The sequence below is a fragment of the Trachurus japonicus genome, chromosome 13 (genome assembly GCF_045865225.1).
Source record: "Trachurus japonicus isolate A0001 chromosome 13, Traja_1.0".
Classification (NCBI taxonomy): Eukaryota; Metazoa; Chordata; class Actinopteri; order Carangiformes; family Carangidae; genus Trachurus; species Trachurus japonicus.
The window spans coordinates 41,005,007-41,019,764 of NC_140919.1; the positions used below are offsets into that span (position 1 = coordinate 41,005,007).

General features: G+C 45.1%; 1 protein-coding gene and 1 long non-coding RNA gene across 2 annotated transcripts; one reads left to right on the forward strand and one right to left on the reverse strand.

Annotated features, from left to right (window-relative positions):
* Positions 1-5,086: 5,086 nt before the first annotated feature.
* Positions 5,087-9,044, forward strand: wdr74 (WD repeat domain 74). The gene is made up of 3 exons (XM_085796570.1): positions 5,087-5,547; positions 6,581-6,772; positions 8,352-9,044. The coding sequence occupies exons 1-3, from the start codon at positions 5,122-5,124 to the stop codon at positions 8,913-8,915; spliced, it is 1,182 nt and encodes a 393-aa protein (XP_085652696.1). The 5' UTR covers positions 5,087-5,121; the 3' UTR covers positions 8,916-9,044.
* Positions 9,045-11,464: 2,420 nt separating this feature from the next.
* Positions 11,465-13,352, reverse strand: LOC146976656 (uncharacterized). The gene is made up of 2 exons (XR_015037386.1): positions 12,816-13,352; positions 11,465-12,140 (listed from the first exon to the last, which is right to left on the reverse strand). It is a non-coding gene; the product is annotated as an uncharacterized LOC146976656 (long non-coding RNA).
* Between the last annotated feature and the right edge of the window lie 1,406 nt (positions 13,353-14,758).

Sequence of the window (14,758 nt, forward strand, 5' to 3'; positions counted from 1 at the left end):
TCCAGCTGCTTCCTTGGCTTTCCATACCTTTTTGCCCCTCCTTTTCTTCATGTGTTCCATACTTCTTCCCTGTGTCATTTCACTTTATTACACATAACTTAATTTATGGACATTAAAGGAGAATTCCGGTCATTTTTGACCCCTAAGTCGTTGTCCTGATGGTCACCCGGTGTTGGGGGGAGCAAAAAACGCGACTAAAATTGATGCAGGCAAACCAGAGTTACACCATGGCTAGACGGCGCCAGGGATGGCAACAACGCTAAAGTATGAGGGCAATTCTTTCAACCACAACAAACACTCAAAAAACAATCAAATATCTATATGTATTTATTTTCTTTTTACCATGTTTCTTTCACAGTGATGATGATGATGATGATGATGATGATGAGCCAGGACCTGCAGCATCAACACCTAAAAAGAAACAAACTGATAGACAGCCAGATGCAGTAGTTTTCCAACCCCCCCAGTTGCCACGTCAACCATGCCCAGCGGCACCTCCCCTTACCCCTACCCAGAAGAAAATACGCTCCACTCAGGGAACGTCTTCCCCAGCGAGGAAAAAGCCTAGAAATGGGTTGATAACACCTACAGAGAGAGAGGGGGCGGACAGATGGCACGACAAAGAGAAGGAAGACATCCAACCCGACCCCCCCAGATTCAAACCCCTCAGGACCCCTGGACCCACATTTGATACCACCAGACCATGGTCTCCCACTGACCTCTTCCAGCTTTTCTTCTCCGCTTCCGTTGTCAAGAGAATAATAGAGAACACCAATGCCAACGCTGCCAGAAGAAAGCTGGCTGGGATGGCTTTCAAGTGGGATGCGCTCACAGATCGGGAGTTTAACACATTTTTAGCCATTATCATTTTCACCGGCCTCGTGTCAGTCCACCACAGGTCCGATTACTGGAGGACGAGCTGGCCGTACAACTTCCATTTCCCCAGGGAGAAGATGTCACGGACCCGCTTTGAGTCGATTTTGTGGTCCCTTCATATGAGCGATCCGAAAGAAGATGAAGAAAACGAGAAGAAAAGGAACACTCCTGAGTTCGACAGACTTTTCAAGATAAAGCCCCTCTACACGGAGATGGTGAACACCTGCAAGGCCTTGTTCCAGCCGCACCAGAATCTGTCCATCGATGAGCGGATGGTCGCCAGCAGAGCTCGCATCAGTTTCAGACAGTATATCAAGAACAAGCCCAAAAAGTGGGGATACAAACTCTTTGTGCTGGCTGATTCGTCCACAGGCTACACGTGGAATTTTTCCGTGTACTCGGGCAAAAAGTATTTCGCCACAGCGGACTCGGAGAGCCTGAGCTACTCGGCTGTGATGGACCTTCTGACGGTTCCTCTCATCGGCAGCGGCTACAAGTTGTTCACAGACAACTGGTACACGAGCCCCACTCTCTTCAACGATTTGGTCCAAAAGAACATCGGCTGCTGCGGGACCATGAGGAGAAATCACTCCGGCCTCCCACAGACCGAGATCAACGCGCTGCCCAGAAGGCCCGAGAGGGGGGACCTCCGTTGGATCAGAAGCGGCGACCTCCTCTTCGTGAAGTGGATGGACACCAAAGAGGTTCCGATGTGCTCGTCGCTGCACCGGGCCTACAGCGGACAGACGGTGGACAGGAGGGTAAAGGAGGGCGGCGTGTGGATCAACAAGCCCATTCCCGTTCCCGACTGCATCCTGGACTACAATAAGAACATGGGGGGGGTGGATTTGTCCAACGCACTGATTGAAAATTACACCGTCCGACACAAGACGACCAAGTGGTACAAGACTTTCTTTTACCACTTTTTGGACATCGCCGTGGTCAACAGTTACCTCTTACACAAGGAGCTGTTCAAGATCAGGCAGGACCCCGGCCAGACGAGGCCCCTCACCCACAAGACCTTCAGAGAGCAGCTGGCCAAGGAGCTGCTGGAGCTTGCTGAAGACGGCTCGGACGCCACACCGGCCGCGCCCCCGTCCACCTGCATGCCCGCATTCTTTCAAGGCGAGGACTCGAGGACCAGGAAGCACTGCAGGAGGTGCATCGAAACGGGAAAGCCCAGGGTGAAGACAGCAGCGTTCTGCAGCAAGTGTAACGTTCCTCTCTGCCTCTCCGCTAAAAAGAACTGCTTCCAGCTGTGGCATGACGGACTGTAGCTGGGTTTCCATCCAAGTCGTATTGAATTTAAAAGCGGATTTTGTGAAAATGCGCAAAAAGCAAAGCGAATTTATGCTCGTTTCCATTCATTAGTGTTTTGCGATTAGGAGGAGTGGTGCGCCGTGAGATTACGTCATAAGAGAGCGTGAATGTATTCAACAGTTGACACTCAGCTGACACTCAACATCATGGACAATTTACCTACTTTCCGGACTATAGACGCACCTGTATAATCCGCACCAGCTACATTTTAAAAGAAAATACATATATAGGCCGCACTTGAATATAAGCTGCAGGTTTTCATGTTGTAACATGAGATATTTACACAGAAAGACCGTAGGGAACTGTGACAGTCCGCTCGCTTTTCCGCTGTTTTGGTTATGCTCCTCTCCTCCATGTGCATCTGTTTACATACGAAGCCGGCGAAAAATCAATAAGTTACATAACGATGTTACGGCGTGTGTTTGTGTCGTCTTAACCGTCATAAACAAAAGATTACAGGTTACGGAGCGCGTTTGTGTCGCGGGGTGCAGAGACGAGAGCTGGGACACCGGGGCGTCGCTGGGTGAAGTCCAGCAGCTTCACCCACAAACTCTGGCTCAATTCGCATAATCTGTTTCCATCACAAAAACTCGCATTTCCTTTATTCGATACGCTGACAAATCCCACCCCCTCCAAGCGTATAAACTTTTATGCGCATTTACTGCCTTTATTCGAATTTCTGGCGTTTCCATTCAAGTATTTATGCGCATTTTCACAAAATGCGCATAAGAAAAGGTGGATGGAAACCCAACTAGAGACTTCCCGATGTGTGAATGAATACACAACAGTGTAAATAGTTGCTTTAGTTTTTTGTGCCTTTGTTTTGGTTCGTTGTAATAGAAATATACTCCGTTAACACTAGTAGAAACTTTTTTATTGTATTGTTCCAGTATGATATAAGTAAATCTTTTCATTTGGATTTAACTTCCAGTTGCGTTGTGTGGTCATTTTTGGAATGAGAAAGATAAAGCGGTCTGGTTGAATTTTCAAAAAGAATGCCAAAAACCGTTAGTACAAATGATTTGTACTATGATTTGATAGAGGTTTAGAGCTTATGTTGCATAAAGGTTACTAGTCATCCTGAGTATGTTTCTTTTTTTTCCTTTTTTTTTAAGGAAAACCTAAAATGTATTTCATTTGTGCTTTGTGCCATCTTCATTTATTCTTCATCAATAACACATACACTGATATTTTATTTACACATCTTAACAAATCTCACCAGAGTACCCTTTTCTATGACACCAAAACTGTTCAAATAGACCTTGTGGTTGCAGAGATATTCTCATTTCATTATGGGTGTGCAATTTTCGAGCTGAGGACTGTAAAATAGGTTGAGATGTTCCTACACCTGACCAGACCTTCTGCAGAGCCAGAGGTAGTTGGCTGCTACTGCCTGAGATAGTTAGTAACCACAGTACTTTAGGTATATTGTAACAGCACTTGACAGGTCGCTAGTCTATCGCAGGACTGACATACAGACTGACAACCATTCACACCTATGGACAATTTAGAGTCGCCAGTTAACCCAACCTGCAAGTCCTTGGTCTGTGGGAGGAAGCCAGAGTGCCCAGAGAGAATCCAGGGGAGAACATGCAAACTCCAAAATTGTTAAGCATTCAGATGAAAAATGTGACTGAATCAGTTCAGCATGTGCTTTTGGAGTGTAGATGAGAAGGAAAGGAGGATAGTGTACTGAAGGCAGCAGTGGAAAGAGCAAAAATAGGATAGGAAAGTAATAACACAGGGTTGATAGAAAAGATTTCATTTTCTTATATATATGTGTGTGTGTGTGTGTGTATAATATGTATAATATATATATGTGTGTGTGTGTGTGTGTGTGTGTGTGTGTATGTATATACACTATATAAACAAAAATATCAAGTCTTTTCAGACCTTGAATAATAATAATAATAATAATAATAATACAAAGAAAACATGTTCGTATTTTTTTTCTAAACAACACAGCAAGAATATTTTAACTCAGGAAGAGTTTATAAATCAGTTTTTGTCAGGTCCAGCAGTGGTTTTTATAATGTTCCTCTAAAACCAGATGTGGTTCAGGTGATGAGCTCATCAGTGTCTCATTAAGGAGAATGAGTTGTGTTTGTGTTGGTATTTAAAAAAGAAAAGAAAAGAATGACTGTCATACATGTATGTGTATATATATATATAGTACAGACCAAAAGTTTGGACACACTCAATGCATTTCCTTTATTTTCATGACTATTTACATTGTAGATTCTCACTGAAATTCCACTAATGAACCCTGACAAGGCACACTGACACCTGTGAAGTGAAAACCATCTTCAGGTCAGGTTCACCTCTTGAAGCTCATCAAGAGAATGCCAAGAGTGTGCAAAGCAGTAATCAGAGCAAAGGGGGGCTACTCTGAAGAAACTAGAACTGGTGGGGGCAGAGATAGAGGAGGAGGAGGAAGAAGGAGAGGAGGAAGAAAAGAAGAAAGAGAAGACAAAGAAGAAAAGACGTGTTTTCAGTTATTTCACACTTTGTTGTTAATTCCACATGTGTTCATTCATAGTTTTGGTGCCTTCAGTGAGAATAAAGGAAACACATTGAATGAGAAGGTGTGTCCAAACGTTTGGCCTGTACTGTGTGTGTATAGGCTATATATTATATGCAGTCAATGATATATACACAAACAACATATTTTGTTTATAAACCACATAACTTCCCATCTCCAATCTCTCATCCATCCTCCAGCTCGGCAGGGGGCGGTACTGCTCCTGTAGTGTGTTGCCAACTGCAAAAAAAAAAAAAAAAAAAACCACAGCAGAAGATGTGACGTCTGTTATGCGCGACACCGTGTCCACAGGAACCACGCGTGTCAGGGTTTGAAGTGGAACCACGCTGTGTCCAGGCTGTAAGGAGAGAGTACAGTAGAAGACAGTAGCAGCAGCAGCAGCGATGGGGGAGCGCAGCCGGCTGTGCTCCGTGTGGCTGGGCTCGGAGACCGGCATCCTGAAGGGGGTCAGCGTGGCCCGGAAACAGGCCTTCAACTTCTGCAACACGAGCCACCTGAGCCGCGACCAGGAGGTCCGGGCCCTGTGCTGGGCCGACCCGGCGGAGAGCGAGCTGCTGCTGGGCTCCGTGGACGGCACCGTGAAGACCTTCAGCACCGAGAAGGGGGTCTTCACCGAGGCGCGGCGCTGCGGGGGCCCGGAGGAGGGCTGCTTCACCGGCCTGGCCCCGCTACGAGGCTCCGCGCTGCTCACCTGCACCCAGACCGGGGCGGTGCGGGTCTGGAGGGAGGACAGCAGCGGAGAGGAGCCCGGAGCAGAGCTGCTGAACGCCGGGAAGGACGTCTGCAGGATGCGGCAGAGCCCCGTACAGGCAAGGGGGTAGTTAGATCGGACTAGAAGCAGGCGTAGAGTTGAACGGGCAACTGTCTCTGACTCTGGCTGCAGTTACAGTGCAGTAGATAGGTGATCCAGTTATCTTCACTAAAAAAACCGATTCATAACAATGTGAAAAATAAATCAGCATGTAGCCTAGCTATTATTTCAAAGGTTATAGCTACAACTTTTTCATCAAAAGGATTAATTTTTCAAAAATAACGCATCCACAGAATGTCTAGAGGGGTGCAGAATAAAAGTATTAATTTTACTGAATTTAAAAAAATATATATATAAATAATTGTTTAATAAATTTTGGCGGGTCCGAAATATGTAAATATTTACATCTGGTTACGTTGGCAACGTTGGCATGGAATGATCTCTATGGCAACAGCATTAGAACTTTAGCTACTGCTGTAACTGGCGACCAGTACAACGGAAGGTTGGAGCGAGAGCTACTGGCCAGGAGGAATTAAACTTGTAGCTATCACCTTTAACTATTTGCATAACGTCACTGTAATGTTACTTTTACAAAAAAAAAGTACATGATTAAAATGATCCGTGATTTTAAAGGGATAGTAGCATTTTTTTTAAAGTGGGGTTGTATGATCTACAAATTGCCCCTAAGTACTTTGAAGGGCTGGAAAAAATTATATTATAGCGAACAATGGAACTGTGTATTTTTTTTCAGGTAAAACTTCTTTTAGGCCGTGAAAATAGGCCGTTTCTTTGGGTCTGTTCACAACAATGTATGTTGTAAATCTCTGGGCAGGGCTATTATGGGCTGGCGTTGCTAACGGGAGGAGTGCAGAGAGTCTTCTACTGCAATTAAAGTACTTAGGGGCTATTTGTAGATCATACAACCCCACTTTAAAAAAAATGCTACTATCCCTTTAAGTATGCTGCATCATAACTGCATAGACGTTCATAAAAAATCAAACCGTTTTGAAATCGGACACAAACTGAGCAAGTTATGGTCATTATAGCAGCGGCGGGTGATTATCTAGTCTTATGTATATCTATGCGTACAGGAGCAGAGGGTGGCCACCGGGGGGAAGGAGAACGGGCTGAAGATCTGGGACCTGGAGAGACCCGAGCAGCCCGTGTTCACCGCCAAGAACCTGCGGGACGACTGGCTGGACCTGCGGCGGCCGCACTGGGTCCGGGACATGGCCTTCATCCCGGACTCAGACAAGGTGGTCACCTGTACGGGCTACCACCAGGTGAGTCAAAAATGAGTCTAGAAAGCTGTTTTATTCATTTATTTTTATTGTTGTCAAATCAAACTTTATTTACGTGGCACTTTTCACACTCAAAGTGACTCACAGAGGCTAAAAACAACAGTACACCCCCCCACATACATACACACATACACAGAAAGTTTTTTGTGTTAACTGAGGTCTTTTTAAAACATGAATATGTTGGGCATTGAACTCCATGAATGAGTCTGAGGGACACTTTTTGTTTGTGATGAGATTAGGGACCATATTTTTCCAGATCAGGGAAATAAGTTACACTACTCACAAAAAGTTAGGGATGTTTGGCTTTTGTATTAAATTTCAGAATGCACCTAAAATGCACTATTACTAGGGCTGTCAGAGTTAACGCGTTAATCGCGATGAGATTAATTAAAAAAATTAACGCGATTAAATTTTTTAATCGCGGTTAATCGCGGCCCATTTTGTCCTCTGTCTGCTGGACTGGAGGACTGGAGTGTGGGACCTCCAGTCCAGTAGGTGGCGGTAAGCCACCTTCAAGTTGGTTGCTACACAAATATACACAGTCTAACATATATCCACAGCTCCATCCATTCATTTTTTGACGCTTCGTTGTAAACAAATGCACATGGCCATGTATTGATTTTTTTGACGGCATCGGTTGTAAACAAATGCACATGGCCAGGCAGAGACGTAGCAAAGTAAAGGGCAATTTCCACTGGATGCAATTTGTTTCAATTCTGTGTGAGTTTCATGCATCATGTGTTATGATTAGGTACTAGGCCTACTAGGTCTGGTCTAAAAGTTGTTTGTCTAGAGATTATAACACTTTGGAGTGTTGAAAGTCCAAAGCGCCATATATAATATTTTTAATAGAGATTAATCGCGAGTTAACTATGGAAAAAATGCGATTAATCGCGATTAGAAAAATTAATCGTTTGACAGCCCTAACTATAACCTTTACAGGTGAACTGGTCCAACTATCTGGTGTGGAGACTCACAATGATTAGTGAGTCTCCACACCAGATAGTTGGACCAGTACCAGCCTGGTCAGATGCTACATGAACTGATGAAGCCTCTTGGATGAGAGGTGAAACGTCTTCCTAGACCAGGGGTGTCAAACATGCGGCCCGTGGGCCAGAACCGGCCCTGCAGAGGGTCCAATCTGGCCCTCAGGATGAATTTGTCAAGTGTGAAAATTTGAAATTGCACATATTTTTATCAAGAAATTTCAAGTGGTTCATAATATGTTTTGTAAAAGGATAGTTCAGTAACTGTAAACATCTTATTAATGTACTAAAACAGAGGAAAATTTCAATTTTTAAAATATATTTAAAGGTTATTATGCTATTATTTTACTGGTCCGGCCCACTTGAGATTAAATTGTGCTGTTTGTGGCCCCTGAACTAAATTGAGTTTGACATCCCTGTCCTAGACAAATAACTAAGTCCAGTTGCTTTCGATTTAACCTCCTTTGAAATACTATGACCTGGACAAATGAAAGTCTTATTGTACAGTGTAGAGTTGTGTGGACACCCTGAGTCCCTCACCACTCTGTCTGTTGTGTGTCCGTGTCTCCCCTCAGGTCCACGTGTTCGACCCGTCCTCCCCCCAGCGGCGCCCCGTCCTGGAGGCGGAGTACGGCGAGTACCCGCTCACCGCTCTGTCGCTGCCGGCCGCCGGCGACGCGGTGGTGGTGGGGAACACCCACGGCCAGATGGCCACGCTGGACCTGAGGAAGGGGCTGCTGGTGCGGGGCTGTCTGAAGGGGCTGGCCGGGGGGGTGCGCTGGCTGCAGTGTCACCCCACCCAGCCGCTGGTGGCGTCCTGCGGCCTCGACCGCTTCCTCCGCATCCACAGCCTGGACGACCGCACGCTGCTGCACAAGGTCTACCTCAAGTCCAGACTCAACTGCCTGCTGCTGGCCAGCCGCGACCTGGAGGCCGCGGGGGCCGGCGGGGAGGGGGCCGGGCGGCAGGGGGTGAAGGAGGAGGAGGACGACGAGGTGTGGGACGCAATGGAGCGAGTCGGGGAAGAGAAGCCCAAGAGGAAAACAACGACAGAGGAGGAGGAAGAGGAGGAGGAGGAGGAGGAAGAGGAAGAGCCACAGAAGAAAAGCAAAAAGAAGAGAAAGAAAGGACGAGACTGAGGAGAGATGAGAGGAGGTAGTGGTGGGACATTTGACAGATCTACATGGTTGTGTTGGTTTGATCTGACTGACACTACTGCTGATCTGTAGTTATTAGTAATATTTTGTCTGTCAGCTTTATTAAAGGGATAGTTCACCCAAAATTCAAATTTCCCACTCACTATCTACTCTCCCTCATGTCGACTAAAGGGCTGGGAGAAGTTTCAGAGTCCTCCGTGGCTTCTCTGAGTTACAGCGGGGCTCCGTGCAGCAGTGCATGTCCATATGACGGTTGTGAACGGAGCTCACTTTTCTTGGTCCAAAAAGACACATCAAAAAACATCCAAATACCTCCATGCTGCTCGTATGTAATGTCCGTCTTGTATTGAAGCCACGACATGAGAAATTGTTCCGAAAAAAATTAAATAAGTCTATATTTCAAGCTTGTTTGTCAGTAATCGCACTGACGCCGGCGCAAATCGCGCAACATTTGGACGGACCAGGAAGAGGAGCTTCCGCTACAAACAAGCTTGAAACATAGACTCATTTAATTTTTTTCAGAGCAATTTCTCATGTTGGGGCTTCAATACAAGAGGGACATTACATACGAGCAGTATGGAGGTATTTGGATGTTTTTTGTGTGTCTTTTTGGACGAATAGAAAGTGGTGTCCGTTCTCAACCGTCATATGGACATGCAGTGCTGCACGGAGCCCCGCTGTAACTCAGAGAAGGAACGGACGACTCTGAAACTTCTCCCAGCCCTTAGTCCACATGAGGGGGAGTAGATATAATGAGTGAAATTGGAATTTTAGGTGAACTATCCCTTTAAAACAGAGACGTGCCTCCTGTTATATGAGTGATGATCATTTAAACAGTTTTAAACATCAGTCATAAAATGTTTGAACACAACATTTTCTCATCCAACCAGATAATCAGAGACTGAGGCTGAACTCAGATCTGCTGGAAACTAAAGTTAATGTTGTCCACAGGTTCTGTTCAGTTAGTCACCACAAAGTCGACTGGACTTTTAGGTGTTATGACTTCAGTCTGATAAACTTGTACTTTTGTATATTTTCTACATGTGAAAATACAACTATTGAACTCTGTGAAGTTTGTCAGTCATTTAGCATGAAGTTTACACCAGATGGTTGTGATCACCACCGCTCCGTTACCACAGGTCAAACTAGTCATCACGGTTGACAGCTGTCTACTCTTCAGGAATAAACAACTGGATGGTTTTCACAACAATCTGGTGTGAAGTAAAGAGATCTGTCACTCGTGCTGTTTTCCAATTAATGATTCAGCTTCATTTGAATTAATTTAGCAGTTTTCCAGTGTGAGCCAGTGTTCATTCATTAAGCAGAGTATTTTATGACTTTGCTTTAATATAATGAAATGAACAGGTTGTGTGTCCAGACAAAGAGGTAGTGTGATATATTAATGGGGACATATTATGGAAATATCACGTGAGAACTGAAAAAAAAAAATCGAGGTTTAAATCCACGTGGTTTTACGAGCTGTTCCTTCAGTTATCTTTTAATTATTAATTATCAAATTTGCACAATACTACCCCTACCTGTTAGAGGGGGCGGGGCAGGATGAGCAGTGGCTCATTTGCATTTAAAGGGACAGACACTGAAACCAGCTGGTCTGACCAGCTGTTTAGAGAGGCTGAAAAGAGCTGTGATGTTTGATCCTTGGGGGATTTTGACTGAAGCATGTCACAGACATGTCTTTAAAGGGATAGTTCACTCAAAATTGAAATTTCACTCATTATCTACTCCCCCTCATGTGGACTAAGGGCTCGGAGAAGTTTCAGAGTCCTCCGTGGCTTCTCTGAGTTACAGGGGGTCTCGGCGTAGCAGTGCATGTCCATATAACGGTTGCAAATGGATACCAACTGTCTTTGTGACAAAAAGACACACCAAAAAACATCCAAATACCTCCATGCTGCTCGTATGTAATGTCCGCCTTGTATTGAAGCCCCGAAATGCAAAATTGTTCCGGAAAAAATTAAGTAAGTCTATATTTCGCGAGATTTGCTCTGACGCCGGTGCAAATCGCGCGGGATTTGGACGGACCAGGAAGAGAAGCTTCTGCTGCAAACAAGCTTGAAATATAGATTTATTTAATTTTTTTCGGAACAATTTCGCATTTCGGGGCTACAATACAAGACGGACATTACATACGAGCAGCAAGGAGGTATCTGGATGTTTTTTGGTGTGTCTTTTTGTTACGAAGACAGTTGGTATCCATTTGCAACCGTTATATGGACATGCACTGCTACGCCGAGACCCCCTGTAACTCAGAGAAGCCACGGAGGACTCTGAAACTTCTCCCAGCCCTTAGTCCACATGAGGGGGAGGAGATAATGAGTCAAATTTGAATTTTGGGTGAACTATTCTTTTAAGACACCTGGGGGGAACTATTGTAATTTGTGGGAAAAGGATCATAATATGTCTCCTTTAATAAAGTATCAAAGCCTCAGTCCACGGAGAAATACACAGCTGTATTCAGAAACTGGGCCTTCAAACCAGTAGTCAGGATTCAACACACACACACAGACTCATCAGCATGTACTGAGACATTTTATTAAGCAGTAGCATCACATTAGTAACAGTGTGGAATGAAATGTTTTCCTGAAGAGACCGCGGTGTGATGTAACAGCAGTGTAACTCTACAGTCTCTACAGTCGGCTGGTCCACTTCAGTCCTAACTCAGACAACGTTTAGATTCAGTCTCGGACGTCTGGGAGCGTTAAAACAAAACCCTGGAGCGACATCAACACTTCAGACGTGTAACAGCAGCTACATTTAAAATCCCTTTGTGAACCACAGGTTAGAGAACACACATCAAACCAAACTAAGACCTTCTGCTGCATCAGTGGGAGGATGTGGTGAAGCTTTGAAGGCACTTCACTCATCACAGGTGATGGTCCATATTTGTTTTTTTTCTCCCACCGACATCCATTTAGTCTATTTACACTATAATCTCCTGTAAAACTAATTTAAACATTGACCTGATGATGGTGTCACAGTTGTTAGAGGTCATGAGGGGAAACATGTCATTAGAGTCCAGCCAGAGATCGCACTAAGAACCACATGTGAACCTGATAAAGGAGCAGTCAGTGGGATTTATCAGTCTGCTTCCATGGGGCGGACCTCGAAGAGTCGCTGGAAACTGAGCTGGGAAAAAAGACGCTGCCACTAAAACGACACAGAAGGTTCGAATATCTTCTAATACGACTCAACGTTAAAGGCATAGTTCAACATTTTGGCAAATTGGCCTATTGCCATAATCGCTATAGTCGTAGCAGTAGGTTCATTACCTTTAATTGTCGGTGCAAGCTATTTTTAGAACGGCGGAGCAGAGCCGTCAGCTGCTCAGAGCTACGCTACGGAGGCTCATTATGGGATTTCTTGGTTTCCCTCATCATCAAACTCATCAAATACACAATCCAACAACTCCACAACGCTCTGGTGGACAAGTTGTGAGCTGCACATTCACCACGCTATGAGATAATAACACAACGTTACCACACAGAGTTGTTTTAGAGGGAAATTCATGCAAAACCAGCTGATGCACGTTGCCTTCAGGGACAGTTTTTCATCAAGCAGTCTCTGTATTTCCCTCTAAAACAACTCTGTGTGGTAACGTTGTGTTATTATCTCATAGCGTGGTGAATGTGCAGCTCACAACTTGTCCACCAGAGCGTTGTGGAGTTGTTGGATTGTGTATTTGATGAGTTTGATGAGGGAAACCAAGAAATCCCATAATGAGCCTCCGTAGCGTAGCTCTGAGCAGCTCGCAGCTCTGCTCCGCCGTTCTAAAAATAGCTTGCACCGACAATTAAAGGTAACGAACCTACTGCTATGACTATAGGGATTATGGCAATGGGCCAATTTGCCAAAATGTTGAACTGTCCCTTTAAGCTTCTGGACAAAAATAAGCATTTTAAAGGTCCACACAGGTAGATGTCCATGAGTAGTGTGACTGTAAAGCAGGTCTACGCTCTATGTTAACACTGTGACAGTATCAAAGCCTCAGTCCACAGAGAAATGCACACAGCCTGGATTCAGAAGCTGAGCCTTCAAACCAGCCGTCAGGACTTCCTGTGACTTTGTGATGTCACAGTAACAAAACGGTCGCTGCTCTCAAGCCCCGCCCACTTGGACACCACCTTCCAACCTTGCAGGATTCGGTTTCTTTCAGTGTTTTTACCTGAAATCTACTTGATTTTTATTGGACAAACAGTCGGCCAATCAGCGGAGAGGCTCAGAGCCTCCTCTCTTCTTATAAAACACTGGAGAAGAGCTTAAAGGGATAGTTCACCCAAAATTAAAATTTCACTCATTATCTACTCCCCCTCATGTGGACTAAGGGCTGGGAGAAGTTTCAGAGTTATCCGTGGCTTCTCTGAGTTACAGGGGGTCTCGGCGTAGCAGTGCATGTCCATATGACGGTTGCAAATGGATACCAACTGTCTTCGTAACAAAAAGACACACCAAAAAACATCCAAATACCTCCATGCTGCTCGTATGTAATGTCCCTCTTGTATTGAAGCCCCGACATGAGAAACTGTCCCGAAAAAAATTAAATAAATATACAGTATGTTTTAAGCTTGTTTGTCAGTAATCGCACTGACGCCGGCGCAAATCTCATGAGATTTTAAAGATTTTTAGATTAAATAAGTCTTTTTTTCAAGCTTGTTTGTAGCAGAAGCTTCTTGAAGCTCCTCTTCCCAGTTCGTCCAAATTTGACGAACCAGGAAGAGGAGCTTCAAGAAGCTTCCGCTACAAAACAAGCTTGAAATATAGACTTATTTAATTTTTTTCGGGACAATTTCTCATTTCGGGGCTTCAATACAAGAGGGACATTACATACGAGCAGCATGGAGGTATTTGGATGTTTTTTGGTGTGTCTTTTTGTTACGAAGACAGTTGGTATCCATTTGCAACCGTCATATGGACATGCACTGCTACGCCGAGACCCCCTGTAACTCAGAGAAGCCACGGAGGACTCTGAAACTTCTCCCAGCCCTCAATAGTCCACATGAGGGGGAGGAGGAGATAATGAGATAGTGAAATTTCAATTTTGGGTGAACTATCCCTTTAAACTGAAACTGTGGTTAATTTCCTGAAGTTTTAAGGAATAAAACAATTCACTTTGTAAATAATGTGCACATGAATATTACATGAATATTAGCTGCAGTCGTAGCTCCTCCCCCTCCTCTCCCTGAACACTGGTAACACCCCCCCCCCCTCCCCACAGTAACTGTACATGAAGTAAACTATGTGTACTTACAGTGTCTGTATAAAGAGTATACTACATTATATTATATCTTATTATGGGTTGAGCACAGTGAGAGACTCCAGCTGTCAGTCAGAAGGAGAAGGACTGCACAGTGGGTCTGAGGTCCCACGGCCCGGTGTCATTCTGGCATCTTTTCAACACTGTTCTGGCTGTTCTCCGCCCCTCCTCCTCCTCCTCCCCCCCCTCCTCCTCCTCCTCCTCCTCCTCCTCTTCTCCCCCTCCTCCCCTCGTCGTCCTCGGCCTCCTCTCCCCCTCGGCCGAACTGCCTCCTGCTGAGTTTCTCCGGGTCGTGTGAGGCCATGTCGCTGAAGTCGCGGAAGATGTCTTGAAACGTCTCGTCGTCTCCTGAGGGATTATATTACACAGGGTTTGTGATCAGCGTGCGGCTGTTTGCAGGCGACAGGTCAGCAGCCGTAGATGAGAGCAGCAAGTGAGGCCACGCCCCCATTCAGGTGAAAACAAACGGCTGGTTTTGACTGGCGGTAAATACAAATCCCGCCGTAGTCCGTCTTGATTTCGCCTATCTAACATTAAAGGATAATTTCCGTTT